General features: G+C 39.0%; 2 protein-coding genes across 2 annotated transcripts in view; both read left to right on the top strand.

Moving 5' to 3' along the window:
* SEL1L (SEL1L adaptor subunit of ERAD E3 ubiquitin ligase) overlaps positions 1-11,289 on the top strand; it is a 32,892-nt gene extending 21,603 nt beyond the window's left edge. Inside the window, exons 14-21 of the mRNA XM_054275461.1 lie at positions 347-409; positions 1,194-1,281; positions 1,546-1,694; positions 2,263-2,428; positions 3,899-3,973; positions 5,568-5,740; positions 5,997-6,125; positions 7,349-11,289. Of these exons, the coding sequence (XP_054131436.1) occupies positions 347-409; positions 1,194-1,281; positions 1,546-1,694; positions 2,263-2,428; positions 3,899-3,973; positions 5,568-5,740; positions 5,997-6,125; positions 7,349-7,552 (1,047 nt within the window). The 3' untranslated portion in view covers positions 7,553-11,289. The remainder of the gene's footprint in view (positions 1-346; positions 410-1,193; positions 1,282-1,545; positions 1,695-2,262; positions 2,429-3,898; positions 3,974-5,567; positions 5,741-5,996; positions 6,126-7,348) is intronic.
* Positions 11,290-18,762: 7,473 nt separating this feature from the next.
* The window catches only part of STON2 (stonin 2), a 65,786-nt gene continuing 62,573 nt past the window's right edge, over positions 18,763-21,975 (top strand). The window contains exon 1 of the mRNA XM_054275030.1: positions 18,763-18,781. The gene's annotated coding sequence lies outside the window, so the exon portion shown is untranslated. The remainder of the gene's footprint in view (positions 18,782-21,975) is intronic.

Below are 21,975 nucleotides of genomic sequence, written 5' to 3'. Positions count from 1 at the left end.
TGTGTAGCACCCAAAACATTTTGAAGTTGGAAAAACTAAAGATAAGTAAACTATTAATGTCCCATCTTTCTGAGGTTATGGGTTCTACATCTTGTATGACACTGTAAAAGTGCACAGTAAACTTTCATAAATAATATTGAAAGCTTTTCCCTGTTCATCAGCTGTGTAGTTACTGAATAAAAGTTACTGTAAATGCTGTTTCCTCCCTAAATAAGTATTACTAGGAGCAAAAAATTAATTTCTGTTGAGTACTGTATGTTTTCATGATGTTCAAGACATACCAGATTTGAAAAACATAGATGTAGGTTTTGCCTTTCTTTTCAGAAGTCTTTTTCTGTGTTTTCAGGGTAATCCAGTTGGACAGAGTGGATTAGGAATGGCTTACCTCTATGGAAGAGGTGTTCCAGTGGTAAGCTTTTGACAGTCGTCTTTCTAATCATAGGTGATTGTGTGACTTTTTGTTGTCAACAGATTTTTTCTTTTTTCTGGAGGGAAGTACTGTGGAAAGCTTAATTGTGAAGATTTCTGTTATGCTGAAAATTCCTTGAGGAAATCTGTAATGTAAAAAAAAAAATGCACCATGGAATTAGCATCTATGAAAGAAACACCCTGATTTTGCTCTCAGAAGCTTGAAAATGTTGCTTAAGCTGTTAGAAATGCATGGAAGTGTGCATTTTAACAGGAGATTTGAGCTTGTCTCTAATTTTCTTGTGAAAAAAAACCCCAAATCCTAACTGTCCCCATTTTGTGACTCTTGTGGGAGTGGAAGAACACTGAAGCTTTTAATTAGTTCATTTGCTTTATTGCTTTTCCCACAGGAAGGTTTCTTGTCAAACGTTTTATATTTAGCTATGCAAACAGATACTCAAAACTTGAAGTAGCCCAAAGTTGAGGAAATAAGTGTTCCAGAACCAGAACAGAGCTTCCATTCTGTTAAGCATAACTGTTCATAGCAATGGTGTATGTGGATACCAGCTTTGAGGTAGCTGCAGAGTTACAACAGGCTAAATATCATTGTAGTCTATTTCATTTTTTGCTTCCAGATTTTGAACAGGGGAATATTTTCACTGGAAAATCTTGCTGTGATTTTTCTGTAAAACAGATATGTCCTTTCACATATGCACATGCATATTATCTCTCTTAAACTTTGGTGTATTGCAAGGCTCTAATGTCTGGACCAAATCTTCCTGCAGAACTATGAGCTAGCACTGAAGTATTTCCAGAAGGCTGCAGAACAGGGATGGGTTGATGGACAGCTTCAACTGGGTTCCATGTATTACAGTAAGTGGCATCAAAACCATTTGCAGGTCTAAGCACCTGCCCTTTCAGTCACTGCTCACTAGGTGGCATTACAAGTGTGTGCATACTCTGCATGTAGAATGGGCTTGCTACATTGAACTTGTATTTCATTCTGGTTTTTCCTGACTTTTTCATGAAGTTTTTCTAGAGTAATTTTGAAGAGTAATAGCTGTTTCATACAATGCTGTTTTGTACAATGCTGCTTTTCAAGAGGAATGAATAGCAATGATTTAATCTTTCTTTTAGATGGCATTGGAGTCAAGAAGGACTATAAACAAGCTTTGAAGTATTTTAACTTGGCCTCCCAGGGTGGCCACATTCTGGCTTTCTATAATCTGGCTCAGATGCATGCTACTGGCACTGGAGTGATGCGGTCCTGTCATACTGCTGTTGAGGTAAGGTCACCTGTTCATCAACAGCAATAACGCTGACTGGCAAGAGATTGGCTGTAACCACATCAGCCTGTATAGGATGTTTCCATTTCAGTGACTGCAGAGTCAAGGCTGTCAAAGGGGAAAGTGATATATTAGCAAACTTGTTTGTATTTCATGAGAGAAATCTTTGGCTTTTTGTTATGTCAGGTTTGTTATTTCCATTACTAACTTCAAAGAAAATCAAAAGAATGCAATGCAAAGCAACAGTAATTTATAAGTACCAAAGTTGTGTTTTATACATGGATTTAAGTGTAACAAAACTAAGATACTAAATAATTCTGAGTAAGTATCTGAATTTTACGAGTGACTACTTACTAAGAATCTTACAAGTTGCTAAGCATCTATCTGCTTAGCAACTTGTGTTTTAAAGTAAGCCTGTCTTGAGCGGTGGAGTTTGCTTGTCATGTTTTCATGTGAAATAGAAATATTTTGAACAGGCATCAGAATGTTAAAGTGTTACTTCTTGCAAAACCTAAATTTTTGAAGCTCCTGACAACCAGTATCCTCCCCCTTCCTTTTTCCTCTGCAGTTGTTTAAGAATGTCTGTGAACGGGGGCGTTGGTCTGAAAGACTGATGACTGCCTACAACAGCTATAAAGATGGTGATTCAAATTCTGCTGTGGTTCAGTATCTTCTTCTGGCAGAACAAGGCTATGAAGTTGCACAAAGCAATGCTGCTTTCATACTTGATCAGAGTAAGAATCTGAATATATACTAAAAAAGGTTTTTCTGGAGGTGGCATGTTAGAACTTTAATGAAGCTCTTGTCCTTTTTCCTCCTCTTCACACTGGAAAGCAATCAGTTTTCATTTTCACTTCTAAGGATGACTTAGTAGACTAAAAGTTAAAATACATTTCATTTCTGACTTGGGGATTTTAAAATGGCATAAGCAGAGAGTCTTTAGAATATTGCACAGTGCTAAAAATTCTCTGGATTTCCGAAGCACGATTGTAAAAGTAGGGATTGTATTAGGTTTACTTTTGACCTGTACTATGCCTAGAAGTCTGTGTCCTTTGTTCTTTCTCTTGTAACGCGTTTTCTCAGCACTTTCTTCTTTGTGTGACTTTACTGATGCTACTCTTGAAGCAGGGGTGAGGAACTGGGCAGCTGATTCGCTTAGATTTGAAAAAAACTCATCCCATGTGTCTTACTGGAACTATATGGCTTGAACTTGGATTTATTAGAGTTTCAAGTCATTGGTAGACAGTGGAAGTACAATGGTAAATCTTTCTACAAACTGCAAAACCCAGTATTTTAAACTTTCTCTAAACCAAATCTTGGTCTCCTTGCCAGCTTTATATCTTAGTGTTGAAATCACCTATTGGTGGCTGATGGGCTAATCTAACATCTTCATTTCCAGTTAATGTTTTTAAAGATGTCTGAGTGAATCGTCTTTAAATAAGGTACAGTAATGACAGTCTTGGCTAGAAGTTCAAAGAAACAGCTTTTTTCCCCTGAGTTAAAACTCTGATTGTCTTTACTCAGATATATCTGCATCTCGACTGGAGATTGATTTAAAATTACTTTATATGTTTTAGACAAAATCTGTCAGCTGTAGGACAGTACAGCTGAAACCATCGTTAGACTAGAAGTTCAAGTTCTAAGTCCTTTGAATTGTTTGATAGTTCATGAACCTTCATATTGTGACGTGGACAACTTCTGAAGTAGCCGAAACACTGCCATGTAAGGGACTGCAGTCCAGCTGGTTAAGGAGTTTAAGCCTTTGTTTTACCTGACTAGTCCTGGGTTTCAGATGGCCAAAATTATAACAGGTTATATTTCAACCTTGTATTTTTCAAAGTCCAAATTATGTGCTCTTAAAACTTGCATTTTCTGTCATTCCTCAAGTATGCATCAGAATCTCCTACAGCTGGGATGGGAAAGATGCTTAGTAAGCCATAGTTCAGGGTGAAATTGTATAGTTTGTTCCTAGCTCTCTTATGTGGGCAGATATATGGAAAGGCTGTATAAATGAAAGGGGTTTTTAGAAGTTTCAGATGCATGGAATCTTGTTTGTTCTATAACACAGATTGCTTCAAGTTTTTAATATATTTCAGCAGACTGAAGATAAGCAGTGGTTGTGTATGCTATACCACAGTCATGTATTTTTTGGTCATGGATGCATATACCATGGTTCTATTTAACTGGATTATTTTCTTCTTTAGAAGAAGCTAGCATAGTAGGAGAGAATGAAACCTATCCTCGAGCTTTGCTTCACTGGAATAGAGCAGCTTCTCAAGGTAAGTCTGTTCCTCACAATTCCAGTCTGTTTCTTTTTATGTTGAGGAGTACATTCAGTGTAGGTTTGCAGCTACAGTGTGAGCTGCAGGTTGAGCTTTGGGTGGCTGGGGCCCAAGGCAAGGAGCCATGCACTGCCAACCTTTTCCATAGCAAGGGGCCTGGGGACCTGTGGCCCAGGCAGGTGACAAGACACAGCAGGAGCCAAGGACCCCAGATTTAAGTATGAACAGACTGTGAGGGTATAAAAGCCCAGAGATTCTTTTGTTTGGAGTTCCTCCTCGGAAATACAAGCTCAAGCTGGTTTTTGTGTTACTGTGCCATTATTAAGTTGTTTAAAAGATTCAGGCATCTGAGACTTTGCCCTTGGAAACCCAGGGTCAAACCAGTAAGGAAAGCTTGTCTGACTGTGAGAGTGGCACAGACAGGGAGTCAAGCACCCATCAGCCCTTGCAGCCAAGCTCTGTGAAGGGGGAAGGAGCTGCAGTCCCTGCAGTGGCAGTCTGTAGTGGTGGGAGTGTGATGGCCACAGTGCCTCCCAAATGGTCAGGAAGGTTTCCTTAACATTTAGTAGAGCCAATTATGTCTGATTTCATCTGTTTTGCTATGAAATATGTAAAGAGGGAAAGTTTACTTCCTCCTGTTAAGAGAAGTTGTATCCCAGATAGGATAGTTGGTGTTCTTTGGTCTATTGTTAGCTATAGTGTCATTACAATATCCTTGCAGGTCTGAGCCTTTCTGTGATTATAAAGACTAAAAGGACTAAAATACAAATGTACTTTGTGTTTCTTTTGTTGTTCCATAAGGAATTATAAAGCGATGTTAAACAACATTAGCAATGTTTACACTGACTTTTAGAAAGGTGTATCTGCTTGGAAAAGTAAATCCAAAGTCCTTCAGAGTAATTTGTTACTTTTCATCATTTATTAAGAAATACAATTTCCTATTCAAAGTAAGCATTGATGAAGAATGCATCCTTCATGACCAGACAACACAAATTTAAACTCTAGTGCTTGTTTACCTACCCTAAAATAACCAAAGTGAACTTAATGATGAAATATCTTGAGATATCTAACTTCTAAAGGGATGCATCTACACTAATGTCTGTCCACTAGTTTTTAACTTAAGAGCAAGACTACCATGAAAATTCAGACTTTCAGGGCTTTTAGTTTAAAATTAAGAAATTGAGATGGTGGCATGAATGATGAGACACTATTTTTCAAATTTCCAGTGTTACTGCTTTTAAAAAAACAGTTGAATCCTTTAAAGGCCATATAGCAAATGAAAAGTTTTTCTGTAGTAAGGGACTGATCATGAACATGTTGCAGATTTTCAGCTGATACCACTATATATCAATAAAAATGTTGATAGGATTACTAGGAAGAGGTCTTACCTGCAAATAGAAATTGTCTGTTTTTTGGTTAGCTTAACCACATTGTTAAAATAAAAGCTGTTTATGTGAGGGGGTGGTGAAAGATAAACAGTTTGTACAAACTGTCAAAAGTAATAATAATGCTCCTACTGCATCTTCATGGGAAGTCAAAAGGTTTCTTTGCCTAGTTATTTTATCCTTTTTTGTTGTTGTTTGATTTATAGGATATACTGTTGCAAGAATTAAACTTGGAGATTACCATTTTTATGGGTTTGGTACTGATGTTGACTACGAAACTGCATTTATTCACTATCGACTGGCATCAGAACAGCAGCACAGTGCTCAAGCAATGTTTAATCTGGGCTACATGCATGAGAAGGGGCTGGGCATCAAGCAGGTGAGTGAGCTGTACACTGAGAGTCTGCTTTGTTAGAGTACATTTGCTGATATTCTACTGAGTCCACAACTAGTGGAATGAGCATGTCTCCCAGTACGTTCACCAATAGGCAATGGACAAGTATATTGATTTCACCCTGAACTATGTGAAGTAGTGATGCATAGACATCAAAGGTGAACCTATCTTAGGAAAAAAAAAAACCTATGGTTAATTTTCAAGTTCTTCAAAACTGTACTTTGAATTTTCTTAACTTTAGGATATTCATCTCGCAAAACGATTTTATGACATGGCAGCTGAAGCAAGCCCAGATGCTCAGGTTCCAGTCTTCCTAGCACTTTGCAAGCTTGGAGTGATTTATTCCTTGCAGTACATACGAGAAATCAATGTAAGTAATGCAGAGTTAAAAGAGAAGAGCAAATGTGTTTTCCATTTTTTAAAAGTAGCTAAATTTGTAATTTTACTTAAGTAGAAGTATTGCTTGAACCTTCTGCAAACTTAGGATAGATTTGTTTTCTACTGTTGCATATTAAGAAAGTCACTGAAGCTTTCATTCCTATTTCCTATTTGTGCAACTCTGTGAATCTGAAATGTGCACAGGCAGTGCTCTTCTGCACTGTTCTTCCCTTGAAGAGAATTTCTCAAAACTGTTTAACTGTTCTTATCTGTGACCATCTGCTATCAAAATGAAGCAGATTTAACTGACATAATTGCTTAGGGGAAAAAAATTATCCCTGATTCTCATGTTATTTTATATTCAGCTGTAACAACCCCATTATATTTGTGTTTGATCTCTGTGGGGGAAAAATGTATTTGTATTAGATAGTTTAGGTATTTTGTATTGTTTTTCCTGAGTGGTGGACCTGAAAAAAAACATGTCTGGAATTAAAGTGAAGTCTTTCCAATATTTCTCAGTGTTGTGACATCTTACTGCCTTTTTGGGTTTTAATAAATGAAAATGGTATGGAAGTTATTACTACTTAGAGCAAATGCAGTTTCAGACAATTCAGCAGAGTTTGACAAATTATAGTAGTATTGAGGCTGAGGACAGTCAAAATACTTAAGTCAATTGGGCAAATACCCACGTAGCACTCACAGAAGCTGGTGTGCAGAGCGCAGATTTTCCTAGTTAAAAGTCTGCTGCTGCAGTTTTAAATTGGCAGTGACTGTGTAGTATCATCAGATACAGTGGTGAAGCATTGAAGTGTGTGTTAGCTAATCCTTATGCAAATGGGATCTTACAAAAAGGCTCTTCAATCAAAATTCCCTGTCCATTACCTGCACAAATCTCAGCATTGTACCCCACAAGTGTCCTGAGGCTTAATGCTCCGTCATTCACGGGAAAGCCACAAAACTCCATAGTGAAACTTTCATCTCTAAAATAGAAAGTAGAGTACCTCATTCTATATAGGATGGCTCTTACTCTCGATGGTGTTTTAGTTCCTGGAAAATAAGAATGTTGCTGATGTGATACTATTGTTTCAGAGACGAAAAGAGCCACTAAGTTTTAAAGCTGATACTTGTACATGAATAGTGTTACAAGTCAAATTTAAAATCAAAGTAATTTCCCATTTGTGTTCTTTGACATGATGTGGACTTTTTCTTTCTTAGATAAGAGAGGTATTCTCACACATTGATATGGACCAGCTGCTGGGGCCTGAGTGGGACCTCTACCTGATGACCATCATCGCCTTGCTCCTGGGAACAATTATAGCTTACAGACAAAGGCAGCACCAGGCAATTCCCAGAGCAGCAGGACTGCGGCCAGCTGTGCCTCAACAGGAACCGCCCCCAGAGCACCAACCACCACAATAGCAACAAGAGCCTCAGTCAAAGAACTGGATTTTTCCAAAAGGAACAATTTTCATTGTGAATTAGGACTTTGGATCAACAGTCCCTCCCCCAAAAGAGGCACAAAGAAGTTTAAAAAAATGTTTGAAAGCTGCTTAGAATGATGCCTTTTTTCAGGGATAAGAAAATTATTTTGAAACTGATTTGAATGTTATTTCAGTGCCAATGGAATAACACTATGGCTTTTTTCATGGAAACACAAGAGTGCTACTACAAAAATGTTGCCTGCTGTATCTAGTTCCTCTTTATTCAGAGTCCTTTTCATCTCCCAGAGAGACAGAAGGCTAGCAGTGGAAGGTTTTTGCCTGCTTGATAGCAGTTGCCCTTTAAAAGTAATAATTATAAATTTATGGCAAATTTAAGTCCAGGAAGCTGACCTATATTCAAATTCTGAAAAGACTAGGGCTGTTGGGAACTTAAATTCTGATCTACATCCCAAGTATTTCTATAGTCCTTATTTCATTTTTTTAGTATTTCTTAACACTTTGGTCCTTTAGGCTGTCTTGGATGGTTCAGCATAGATTATAGATAAACCCTGTAAAACTAAGCCAGCAAACATGCTACTCTCCATTTGTGCTTTTTTGGTTTGGGTCTTTTTCTCCATTCCCCTTAGACAGTTCTCAGCAGTCAGTATGTAGCCCATAAGGTGGAGTGGGACAGATGGGGTCTGTAAAGTTTGTCAGTTGAAAACTGTCCACACAGCACCCAGATCTCACATACTCCTAAAGCTTTTCAGGACCCTGCATACTTTGCAGTCCTTCATGACATGAAAACATATTGGTAGAGTTCCTAAATTTAAATTTGTCTTGGCTAAGAGGCTGAGTCTAGATAGCAGAAAGCACCAGTATTACTGCACACACTGAAGAAAGGAGAGAGCCAGAAATCTCAGTGAGTTAGCTGACTTGCTTTTGGCGTTGGAAGATCTGTGCTTGATTTTCAACAATTCTGTTAGTGATTTGCACTGCAAGAAAGAAATGTGTGTACCTCATGCATGCATCTGCTTAATGCATCTACAAAAAAGAGCCACAAAAATGCATGCTCTCTACAGAAGGGCATGGGCTTATGCCTGTGATGCTACTCCAAAGCCACAGGGGTGCTCTGGTTGTCACCAGCCTCTCTTGTACCTGGCATAGAGGAAAGTCACAAGTAATGTCTCTGGCTGGGCCATCTCGAGGACCCTTTGTAACAAGAAAATCCAAAGAGAAAGAAGACTAGTGGCTTTTTGATGCCACCAGGTCAGTGTAAAGGCCTTTCAATGGGTGTAAAGACTGTGACCTGTGGACTGATGATTTAAGACTGCAAGAGTAATCTTCACTTTGTGACAGTTTTCATTGTACCATAATTTCTGGGGCTGGGGATGGGAAGCAGTGGCAGAATAGTCTAGGAGCATGAAATGCATAAGTGTCTGTTCTTATTTTCCAATGGTAGTGAAATATTGGTTTCTGTACTAGCATTAAACCCTCTGAATATGCTATCGTAAAGCTTAATGAATACAAATGAGGAGGCTTTAGCTGCTTTCTGACAGAAGCTGTTGTGTTTAAGGGGTTAAGGGCTTCTTTTCATGCAAATGTTTTTCCAGTGTATTGGCAACAACATACCAATACACTTTATTTAGAATTGAGAGTTTGGTATGGTTTCATACTTGGTACAGGTGCAAGGAGATCATTGCACAATAGGCCTCTAGCTTGGGATGGAAGATAAACAATCCACTCATTTGTAAATGGAAGTGTCACGGATGACTAGTATTAAAGGTACTAGTATTATAGGTAGAACTTCTCAGTACTTCACAATGCTTATGCTGGTCATATGAAGACAAATCTTTTTTATTGCAGTGTGGAGGGTTGCAGCATGTGGTAGAGGAATGCCTTGTTCAGTCTCAATCATCATTAGCAGATGAAACAGTATTGAACTTACATGTAGTGTCTTATATGTACAGCATTCCCCAGCTGCATTTCTAAGATATCTGTGACTTCTGAACACTCCCTCTGACATATTTTGCCACTCTCAATAACTCGTTTTAGCTTGGCATGAGTAAATTAAAGATTATATGGAAAACATTTTTCAGTTAAATACCATTCATTCATTGGTATTGGTCTCTTAGGCAATTTAACAATTTTGTTACTGCTTTATTAAAATGTTTTGGTTGTTGATCTATTAGAACTAAATTCTAAAAGCTCTTTTACTTGCATGAGAATCTCTCATCACTGCTGCTATGTGACAGTCTTTTAGATGACTTTCAGTGAATCTGATGCATTTTTACATCCAAGAAATCAGCAGAAGAAAACAATTGAAGATGAGCAAGTTACTTCATTGTAAAAAAATGCTTTTTTGAAGGAGCAATAAGGAAGTCTTTCTCCTGCTTTTTTCCCTTCCACCAAATTACTACCACTAACTTTTCAGATGACATTCATTTGAATGTGGTGGTAGAAGAAAAAGGTACTTACCATAAATAATGGCAAGTTAACTCAGGGATTAAAGATATGAATAAGTTTTCTAAATCAGTTATCTACACAATGACTTAAGTTTTTGTGACAATCCCTTACTACTCTGTTCTGAAACTTGCATTTTGAGGAAAGTATATTTAACTCTTACTAGCAATATGTTCCTTGTTGTGTACTCAGTTAATCAAGCATCATTTTCTTAAAGAAGCTGAGTTGCTCAGTTTACTGCAGTGAAGTACTTTTCCCTTTTGGTAGCACACAGGTTATCTTAGATGCAGGAGTATTTTAGAAGGGAAACTTGATTTAAGAGAAACCTTTCTGGGTGTGTTCAGCATGGTTTGAATGAAAAGTTGTATTCTTTGTGTGTAGTAACATAGGCCAGAGCCTGCCTATTTGACCTTCATAGACCCATGCTCTTCTTTCCTTGCACAGAAAATGGAACTACAGAGCAGTAAGTGTTATTGGTGGGATTTTTATATGTAGGAAAACTGTGGGAAAATATGAAGAAACGCATTATTCTGCATCTCAAATTATTAATCAAAGACATTAGCTGTTCTTGGTAGTTAAAAGAAACACTGAACTGTTGAGAAAACAGGATTTTAGTTCATCACTGGTGAAACTTGTCCCAGAGCTATCTGTTGAAATAATTTTCTTGCTTTATATTGTCCATAATGGGACAGTGTAATAGAAGGTAAGGCCTTTGATACAAACGTCCTCATGAGACTCTTGCAAGATGGTTTTACTCACTTTTTAGTTATCTTCCATAAGTCAGCTACTCTTACTAAAAAAAAAAAGAAGTTTTAATTTGGGGAAAAAGCGTTAGGATACAGCTTGTGAAAGGACTTTTTAAGACTATGCATTATCTAATTTCCACCTATTATATGCTAGTTTTGGCCTATAAAAGGGGATTAGACTCACCTTTGCAAGTTGCTTTCCTTTTAGATAGGCAACAGTGAACTGAAATTCTATTTTTTTGTTTCAGAGAATATTAAACTGAAAAGATTTAGTTTGATTTGAACTACTGCAAATGCATATGGCAAATAGGGACTATTTGGGGGGAACCCTTTGTTTTTATCAGCTACAGTTCTTTAAAAGGGTCTTGTAGGAGTTTTGTAAATTTATTTTGTATTTAAAATCAGTATAAAGGCTGGTCAAATGTAATATAATTGTGTAAACAAATTCTGTTAATAGAAAGATGTACAGATTCATTTTGTACTGTATCTTTAATCTTGTGAAATAAAGATACCACCTGTGTGGTCACCCTCAGTGTTCACAGTGGTTATGATGACAGAAGATGTGAATTGCAAGTCATATGCACTGGTATGTGCCACTGCTCAATGCATCCCTTCCTATAAGGATTCTCATACTTTCACTTCCATTCCTTAGGAAGGGCACAGAGAGAGGGGGAATGTCTCCAGTTGTGCTATAAACTTGTCCTCTGTGTGTGTATGTGTGAGACAGTGTATGCAGTATTTGTACCTTGGCTGGTAGGCACAGCCATGTGAACTGCTGTGCGATTCAAGAGTAGTGACCAGTAACTTGAGAATTACTGCTGCGTTTTCAACACTGATACAGGGATAATTCAGTCAGTTGGAATGGATACTGGGGGAGGGACTACTCCAAGCTGACAGACTTGTTTGTTTTGCAGGCTGGTTTTGACCCAATCATCCCTTCAGGCTCCACCTGTTGAGACCAAGTCCACCCTTGTTAAATTCATTAAGCTGATGAGCTTTCCAGTGTGCTTGTTCATTGGGGAGAAGGAAAATAAGGACTGGGGGAGCAGTAATACCTAGGAAAGGTGTCAATAGGTAAGTGATCCTGAGCATCAGCCCAAATCACATAGTTTTCTGAAGTATTTGGAGGTTTTCCATGTTTTCTGCTCCTGCCAATACCACTTGTTGCAGGTAAAAGCAGAACTGCAGGTATTAAAACCAGCTTGAGTTCGACTAACAAAGCTCAGGCTTAGTGAGGTCATCCCTCACCTTTCAAAAAAGTCCACTATTTGAGATGTGAGTTCTGACATACTCGGCTGAGGTGGGGTCAAGTAGATACTTGATTTTATTTGTAGCCTGTAGTCAATGTGGAGCTGTGTTCTGTGGAGGGAACTGAGTACCAGGTAAATATATGGTGTGGTGTGGGGGAGTGTTAGAGATTTCTGTAGCTTGGTTGTCTTTAAAAGCTCCAGAATAATGTTCATTGAAAACTAGTATATTTGGTTGGGTTTTGGTTTTTATATTGCTGTATTTTCTATATTTTAGTCTTGAGAATAAAACCAATTAAAATATTATTAGAGAGTATAATTTCTAAACCTACAAGACCTGTTTGATTAGAATGTGTTACTTGATATAATGACGAAATGTTCTTCCTCTTCTCTAAACTATCATGATGTTATTGGAATCATTACTTTGATTCTCTTTTTTTATGAAGAATAATTGAGGAGAAAAGTCACTCTAGCCTACTTACTGTCAAAAATCTTCAGACAACTGTAATCAATTTCTTCTAAAGCCAAGAATGAGGGAGGGCAGTGTACCATATATCCAGATAATGAAAACTGTAACATATCATCTTAAATTTTATTATCAGAAAGAAAAGTAAGTGGAGATGGAGTACCATTGTAGTTGCACTTCGGGTAGTAAGAGAGAAAGATGTCATTTAGCTTCCACAGAGATGGGTTGCTCACATTTTTATTTCTTTGGTATCCAACTTTTTGAGCTTTCCATATAATGTGTTACAGTTCCAGATTTTTGAAAATAACTTTGAAGAATATCAGATTATTGTGTTGCAAAACTGAATTGTGTTGCAATACTGAAATTATAGCTCTTCAATTCTCCTGTCAATCATTTTCTGTATTTCCTTATTTTTATGTGCTTGTTTTTCTTCATTCTTCCTCCTAAACATAGGCTGTTATTTATAAAATTAGTTGTTCCAGTTCCCATCTGTTATGTGGCTCCATTTCTGTACAGGATTTATACCAATGTTTTTATTGCTTCTAATTAACTACTTTTGCTGGGGGGAAAAAAATGTTGTACCTGGGGTGTGTGTTTGTAGCCACAAGGGGGTGTTAGACAATAACAGCAACTTGGACTTGTTAAGTGCTTGAGGTCTCAAAGATTGAGAATGGAACAACTTCCACACTTTGAGTCACTGTCATATCTTGGGAGAATGTATGTGTGTATACACACACACACACAGAGATGTAAGAAGTCCTTGGTTGCAGGAGCTTTGGAAACTTAACAAAATTAAATAAGTCATTACTCTTATTTCTCTCATTTGTGGAGCAAAAGTTCAAAATTAAAAATCATTGTAGCTTCTGGTAAGACCTGGTAAACAATTACCTTCCCATGAAGGTAATTCCATACCTTCCCAACTTTTTTAGTATATAAATCATTCTAAAATGTGCCAAACTGTCTTCGAACATTGTTTGGAATATCATGTGCACAGCTTCCAGGAGAGTGGTTTCTTTTGCAAAGTTAAATCTATATTTTCTTAGAGTACAAAATCTTTCCCACTAAAACAAGTGAAAATGTTTAGCAACAGGTGATGAAGAAATTTTTAAAAATCATTTTTCACTGAGATTGTCTGGTGCAATATTTGAGCTATCCAAATAGCTTGAAGACTAATTAAAAATGTTACATTGTTTATTTCTGACCAATCTTACTTTAATGTTTGTTAGGCTCCAGGCTTTGCTATATTTGCAATATGTGAAATATTATATTGTATTTGCTATATAATGAGCTTCTATTAATGGCATTTTAGGTTTTGCTTTTTATATTGCTGTATTTTCTATATTTTAGTCTTATTTAGTCTTCTAAATAATTTATTATTATTATTATCACTACTACTATTTGGAAAATTTCCCAGATCTAGTCAACAGCAATTTTAAAGGAAAAGTCAGTTTGCATTGCTGATATTAAAAAGGGAGATGTGAAAAAGTCAAACACACTTCATGGACTTTGAAGTCAATCTATTAGCCAATGTTAAAATGACTGAGGAAATATGTGGAATGTTCCAGTTTAAGGGTTATAAATTTGCAATATAAAAAGGTACTCCTTGAACAATCGTCCAGCTTTGAATTCAAAGGGTGAAACCCTGACAATCTACATGTTGGTGAGTTTTCCAAAGTGATTTTGTTGTCTTCATTACTGGGGCAGTGAGATCAGGAGGACTTGAGTTAATTCTCTTCAGGTTGTATTTAGTTTCATCTCTAGTTTTCATCCCTAACTAAAGATTTCATTTTTTTTACAAATAATTCTGTGTTTGACTTGGTTGTTGAAATTTGGGAAGCATTGCACAGAAGGGAGGTGACTCTAGTAAGAGAATTCAGACCCAGTGAGATAAATGTGATCTCACTGCACGCAGCTGTGTTGGCCTTTCCTGCCTCTTTGCTAAACTAAACTTACTGAGTTTCCTTCTAGGAGTATGATTTTTTTGGAAGGCAAAGGGTGCAAGTAGACAGGAACTTCTCAAAACGGGCAAGAAAGAAGGATTTCTTCATTGATGTAATCTCTCAGCTAACAAACTGAACATTGTATATTAACTGTTTGCTTACTCTGTCTTGCATATTCATTGAATAGCTCCATAGAGACAAAAAATACTTCAGGTTTTTTGCACATGTAATTGCAAAAAATTGGCCTAATTGTTATGTTTGGGTTTACAAGTGCCGAAAAGTTCATTCTTCACTCCATTTGTCATTCTTAGTTCAGTTCCAAAAGGTAGGTTGATACAAAATACTTCTAAATGTTTCTGGTAATACTAGTTCAGCATCGTAATCACAGCTCTCATGTTTAGAATAAACAGTTTGCAAATAATCCTTTGGCTGAAAACTGAAAAACTCTATGGTAAATACTAAAACTAATAGATAAGTAAACTAAAAATAAAACCCCTTTAAGATTTCAGATCCAGTGTCTTATTAATTCCGTTTGGCACTGTGAAAGTTGCTAGAACAAACAATATTCTTTGTCATTTTAAAATACTATTCCTTATTTAAACACAGCAAATAAAATATTAATTTCCACTGTCTCCTTGGGATTTCTAAATGCTAAATCATAAAGACTTTCTTGCAGCTCCAGAAAAGAAAGATTTCAAATTACATAAAATGAGTATGTTTGAGCCTTTAGCTCTCTCTATGCTTAATATAAGCATTTGATGCTTCCAAATTTCTCGACTAGCCATTACATTCCTGGCACTGCTATTCTGCAAACTCTTCAGTTGCTCAGATTGCAGGCAGAACGAGCTCTGCAGGTGCTGGTAATTTGGTTTGCTGTTAGATGGCAAAACAAGGGTGTCTGGTCATTGAGAAATGCCCTTCTATGGGGAAAATATTGTCTGTGAAGGGGACGTGAGGGTGATGGCTTGCCATGCTGGAAATAGTGCATTTGTTCCAACAATAATTGTTTTAAACTAATCTTGCCATTACTGAGGTGTGCAGTTAAATCTCTCCTGAAGGATGTGATCTTCCAGGCTGGGCTGTGGCAGCTGGAGCAAAGACCCTGCAGGTGGTCTGAGGTAAGGGAGCTGAGCAAACAATCTTTTGGCACCACACATTTATTTTCTTTTGCTGCTCTGTGTCAATATCAGCTCACTGGCAGAGAAGTAGCACTCCTGTGAGACTCCTTTGTGATACAGTATAAGGGAATATGAAGTACAGACTTGATTGTGGAAGCAGGTCCAGATAGGTAAAGAAAATCTCAAAATGCTTCTGTGCACTTCTGAATGGAGCCTCTGTTGGCACACCACTAAGGGTTAAGTCACACTGCCTTATTCAGTATGATGAAATATATTGAACTCTGTTAACTGACAAATTTAATTAAATTTGCAATAAAGCTTGCATGAGAATCATTGTTTTGTATTGGAATAAAATAGCTTAATTTTCCAGGGTATAATAAATTATTAATATCTTTATAATGAAATATTAACATTAAAACCCCTAGTTAGCTGTCAAGTTGAAAGAACAAAAAGTCAGGTGATGTGTATATTCAAAATAAATTAGAACTGGGATCATTCTAGCCTTTAGTTACTCAGTAGATGTGTTTACAGTTATGATTTCACATGCTCTAACCCTGTAGAATTATATACTTATATCATAAATACATATTCAACATCAGTCAGAATATCAGGAATAGAATGCTGTATTTTTATGGTTAATATTGTCATATTGTAGAAAATGGAAGAATATAATCTTTGTTCTTCAAACCCAAACTATTTGAAGTAGGCAAATCACAATCTCCAGAGTAGGTTTAATTTTGGGGGTTTTTTTTGGGGTTTTTTTTTTTATTTCCCCTATGTCTTTACTTTGGTGGGGATAAACACTCAAGTATATTCTAACTTCTCTTTCAATTGTAGGAAAAGCAATGTTCAACCAGAAATTGAATATACTTATTTAAATAGGATAACTTTGGGTTTGACGCTCTGATGTAATAGAATATTTCAGTGGAAAAAAGGACCTGTAGTGACCATTAAGTTCAACTGCCTGACCATTGCAGAGCTGACCAAAAGTGTTTTCTGTGGTTTTGATTCTGAGAAGACTCAAGAAAATCTAAGAACTTGTATCAGGTGTGTTACCTGCTACTCCTTCCATTCCAGATCTTACTAGTAAAAGAACTTCAGAAATATAAAGCCAAAATTTCTTTCAAGTCCAAACAGAATAGTACTAAACAGAGTTGTGTGATGTTGTGGTAATGATGTTCCTAATTTGGATGGAATAAATAGTGTAAGAAAATTAAATGTTGTAAAACATGTTTTTGCTCTCCCCCCACCTCTGTCCTATTCTTCCTTTTTAAGAGGATGCTTTACACAGGAACTTCAATTTACCTAATATCAGAAAAATTTGCTAGAGCAAATTTAAGCCTGGTGATCTGCATAAAAGAGGACAAAGTGCTAAAAAAAATATAATATGCAAGCCTTTTTCCTTTAATGACTTCTTAAATGAGGAAACATCCCTTTCCTCAGCTCTTAAACCATCTAAAGGCTATCAGTAAATATGCTCTGGAGTGAAAAGGAAGCAAAGATGGAAAATGTATTTCTGGTGATTACAGTCTGACTGCTGACATTTCATGCTTTGTGCTTTAGCAATGAGAGATACAGCAACCACTGCAACTGTTGGACTGTTTGTGACAGTATTGGTAGCTGTCACGAGCCTTTGTGACTATAAGTTCAAATGCTGTTGTGAAAAGTTACTCTGTATTAGCTTTTACTTTTATTCGGAAAACAAAGAGGAAAAGGTAGAAGAAGCAATGGGGTTCAGAACTTGACCAAAACCAGGGAAGGATTGATGGCTTTCAAGTCTTTTTCTAGCCGGGATCTTTCATAGTACAGTATACTAGAGGTCAATAATGTCATTCTGGATCCTGGATTTATTAAAGATGGGGAAGATAAAGGGCAACAATTGGAGAACTAATCTGTAGTTCTTTTGGCTCATAAAACAATCCTGAGAAGAAACAAAGACACCAGTTGTACCTGAGTAGAACCATCCGTGTCCTTGCCGAGTTTACCCTGTACACATGTAAATGAGTCTGACAGCCAGCCTAAACCCATTTGGGCAGATTATTCAACTAAACATCTTCCAGGTGACTGGTTTTGTCCGGGCAATCAACATCATCTACTGCAGGATGAGACAGAATCAGCAAGTCTCGTTAGGGAATGTGCGAGCCGTGTGCTATTTTCCCCCAGCCGCCTCTAGCTGGCACTCGCGTCGGCGCTTTGGGGCACGCCGTGTCCCCGCTTGTGCCACGGGGGCTTTGGCCTTCGGGTCGAGTGTTCTCCGGAATGTGTCCCCGCACTGCTCTGCACCAGGACCCCTTAGAAAGCCCCTTCGAAACAATCAGGTGAACCAGACATGCCAAGCTGCTGAGTGGAACATCAGTTGTAACCCCATAGTTGTCTTGCACTTTGCATTTGAGATTTTCCCAGTGGTTTTGCACTTTTTAAAACTCTTTAGTTCACTCAGAGAAGAATAAAACTGCCATTTTCCTTTTTTTTTCTTTTTACAGTCAGTCCCCATTCCTAATTAAGGCTGTTATCATGTTTATTGCAAATGGTCAATAACATTTCTCAGCTTGCAAGGTTCAATTTTCTAGGAAGCTCTTTGGTGACTTGCTACTCCCTCAGCTCTCCAGAGTCGTTCTGTGAACCTGCTAATGGCTGTAAATGCACATATCTGCGCTCACGTTTGGGTAATGGTGCACATGTTCATTTTGCATAAGCTTCCTTTCAGCTGGAGTCTCGGAATGGTCCTGGGGTTGCAAGTTAATTTCTCCATAAAGACATTTTCATATGCAGATTGCTCTCTGAACTATTTAAAGGCAGAAATAAGATTAATATTACCATACAATTTATATTATTAGGTTTGTAATACTCTTACAGTTTAACAGCTTAAGCACAATTTGGTTAATAGGCATTGTATTAACTTTCTTATACCTGCCTAATCCATAATCTGCGAAATTCATCAGGGTCCAACAAAAGAAGTGAGGTGCCTGTTAATTGGTGTTAAAAGCGTGCACGCGAATTCACCAGTTACAAATAAATAGCGTTGTATTTAAGCATGCCCGCTGAATAACCCCGAGCAGAAGGATATTTTGTTTGCATTATCGATTGTTATTTGCACATTGCTATTTATTTTTGCCCGTGGGCGAACAGAGACGGCGCAGTCCGTTGCCTTTGAATCGTACTTAGAAGCGGGCCCTAAGGAACTTGGAAGGGATCAGCTCCGGGCGTGTGCGGGACGAGGCGGGCGCTCCGCCGCCACCTGTGCGCGGTGCGGGCGCTGCGGGGCGGGCGGGCAGCGGGGCCGGGGCCGGGGCCGGCTCCGCGCGGGGCGGGGCGGGCCCGGCCAATGCGGCGCCGCCGCCTCCGGGGAGCGCCCAATGGCGGCGGCGCGGGCGGGCCGGGCCGGGGGTGATCGCGCTGGGAGGGCGATCGCAGCGCCCGCGGAGCAGCGCGGCCGGCGGTAGGTGCGCGGGGCCGGGGAGCCGCGGGGAGCAGGAGGGGGCCCGTATTCTGCCTTCGGAGCCCCAGGGAGGGGGGCCGCGGCTCGGGGCTGGCGGGCAGCGCTGGCGCGGTCGGAGCACTTCAGAAACTGGAGCCGAGGAGCCCTAAAGCGAAGGCAGGTGGCCCTGCCGGCGGAGCCGGGGCCGCCGCCTGCTCCTCGGTGCTTGCGGAGCGGGGCCGCCTGAGGTTCTCCTCCGCGCTCCGGCCCTTTCCCCGGCCGGGGTCGCGGCACCGCTCCCGGCCGCGACCCTGTGTACCGAGCGCGGACCCGTTCCCCTCCGTGCCGGGCTCCCTCAGGGCCGCTCTCCGCGGACCGTGCCGGTGCCGGGCTCCCTCAGGGCCGCTCTCCGCGGACCGTGCCGGTGCCGGGCAGCCGGCAGCCCTCAGTTTGCGCGGCTGTGCGCCTGCGAGCGGGTCGGTGCTCCTCGGCTGCGGAAGGGTTAACGCTCATTAGCAGCAGCGCGGGGAAGCTGCTCGTATCCACCTACCCCTCAGCTGCTCCATGTAATTACTCATGGTTTGGATTTTTTTCTTGCTTGGGTCCGCTGAATTGTGCTGCTTTTGAAACGCTTCTCTGCGGTTCAGATATTGCAAGGCAGACAAAAATCTCTCATCTTTCTGTTGTCGCGTTTGAATACGCTATGTTAAATTGTAGGTTTAAAATGCTCAAATTACACATTTCCATGCAAAGTGGATTTTTGTGTTGATATGCGATCAGACAGCCTTTTCTCTGCCCATTTGTTTAGTTCATGTGTTAAGTATTCTTTTTGTGCTGCATCTCCACTTTTCTCTATTGATTTTTGTTAATTGTTTTGTGGATTAATTTATTGTGATCAGCCTCAGCTTTTCTCATTTGTTTTCCTATGGCTTAATCTGTTTGAGACTTCAGGTTTCCAGAGACACAAAAGTTTTAAAAGTGCTCGACTGCTTGAGTAGATCGGGTGATGCTTTGCAGCTCGTGTCTTGTCATACTTTAGTTGTGCCTTTTGCTGGAAATATCCTTAGGATAATATTGCAGTATTGGTTTGAGGGCACTTTTAGTATTGTCAAGGCAAAAATTTGGCAAACATAGACATTTCTTGTGAATCAGATATGAATCATTCTTGTCTCCTGTGAAATGTGTATTTTGCCAATTACTAGTCTGGGCAAGTAAATTTCAAACTACAGGTTGCTTGGAAAATGATTGTGTTCGCTAATTCTGGCATGTGACTCTGTTTTTGTTTTTGCTCTGCCAAGGGGATGGAAACATACCTTGCATTACACAGACAAGTGAGATCTGGACTTTGCCTTAATATTGTCCAGATAAACAGGTTTATTTTAATAAAGTTTGTGTTATCACCAAAAAGCTTAAAGAGCAGCTTCCCACATCTCTATGAGATATATTATGCAAGATTGTACAACACATTGGACTTTCCTAAATACTTTGTTTCTTAATGGCTAAGTTGTCACTTCTCCAAGAATTTTCAGATTTGATTGATTATAATTTAAAACAGTGTTCACTATGAATTAGTTTGTTATGTGATGCTTTTTTTCAGGTAAATCCTTGACCTTTTCTGTATATTATTAATGGCTTTTCATTATATTCCTATGATGCTTTAAAGTACAAAGTGAGTAGCAGTAACTTCCTAGCAGATCTAACATACAGATTTCCTTATATGTAGGAATACAGCTGGCAACTCTGCTCTTTTATAGTTTTGGCTTTTAAATTATTTTCAAAATATCAGTGTCATCAGGAGCATAACCATTAAACTTTCCAGTAAGAAAAAAGAGTCAGATGTTTTTTTCTCTCATATGATGCAGTGTATCTCAGTTCTGACCAGTTGTACGCTCTTATAATTTGTGTCCTTCATTATCATTAAGAACAGAACAGCATCCCTTGGTTTTTAACTGCAGAGCTTTCCTTGAGTTCCTTGCATCCCTCACTACCTCAGTGGCACAATTAATACTCTGTGGGGTTGATTTAGATTACAGGGCAAGGGATGCAAGGTAAAAAGGTAACAGCAACATCTCAGTAGTGGCCAATTCCCCGTGTCGAGTCCTTGTTTGTGCTGCCTTGCCACCTATCTTGTGAAGAACTAGCAGCTGGTACAGTTCCCTGGTTGGGAAATCCAGACTGTGTGTGGGTTACAACCATATTGTGAGTGGGCTAAATACACCATGTTTACAGAGTCCATAATTTTCAGCTATCTCAAGTCTGGCATCAGCAAGTGAAGATGAGAAGTGGTATCTAAGTGTGTTACAAACCTCTCAAGACGTTTTGCTCTGCAAGGCTTCTGTTGCCCCTGAAGCAGTGGCTTTTCCAGTCTGTGAGACAGTTTCCAAGGTGGCATCAGCTGTAGGGTCTTGGCTTGTGGACTCTCCTGCTCTGACACTTGGCTCCTGGTAGTACCCTTTCTTCATGCAGCCATCTAAAAGTTGTGTTTAACAAAGACAATGCCTTAAACTCAGCTAGGGGAGGACAACCTTCAAAAGGCAATTCTTGGCCAGTTTATCTGAGCTATTGGTTGCATTACCCCAAAAAAAAAAAAAGTATTCAACTGCAAAACCAGGTTATTTTGTCCTCAGATGTCTTAGTGCATTTCTTTTGAGTCCATCATGACAGATGTTCTCTTACAGGATTGTGAACTCTGCTAATGGATGTAATAACTTCACAAGTGGTTAACCTCAAGGAAGGAATGCCTGTCATTGGATGTGTCGGGTATGAGCATGTGTTCTCTTCAAGACTATAGCTGTAATTATGACCACAAGAATTTGAGTCCTAGGAAATTAGAAGCCTTACAACTCAGCTTGTACATCTGGAAACTTCAGGGATTAAATCTTTGCTCCTTGTAGGTGTGAAAGATTCACCAGGACCTTAAACAGGGCCAGAAGTCCATCTACAGGTGCCAAGTAGGTGAGACTGCTTCCCAGGAAGGGATTATGTATCCCCTAATGACTTCTGCCATCAATTTTCACTGTCTT

The sequence above is a fragment of the Melozone crissalis genome, unplaced genomic scaffold (genome assembly GCF_028551555.1).
Source record: "Melozone crissalis strain CALT ecotype California unplaced genomic scaffold, PUWL_Pcris_2 ptg000018l_1, whole genome shotgun sequence".
NCBI classification, from domain to species: domain Eukaryota; kingdom Metazoa; phylum Chordata; class Aves; order Passeriformes; family Passerellidae; genus Melozone; species Melozone crissalis.
The sequence above is the reverse complement of the archived record's forward strand: the minus strand, read 5'-3'. Positions and strand labels throughout refer to the sequence as shown.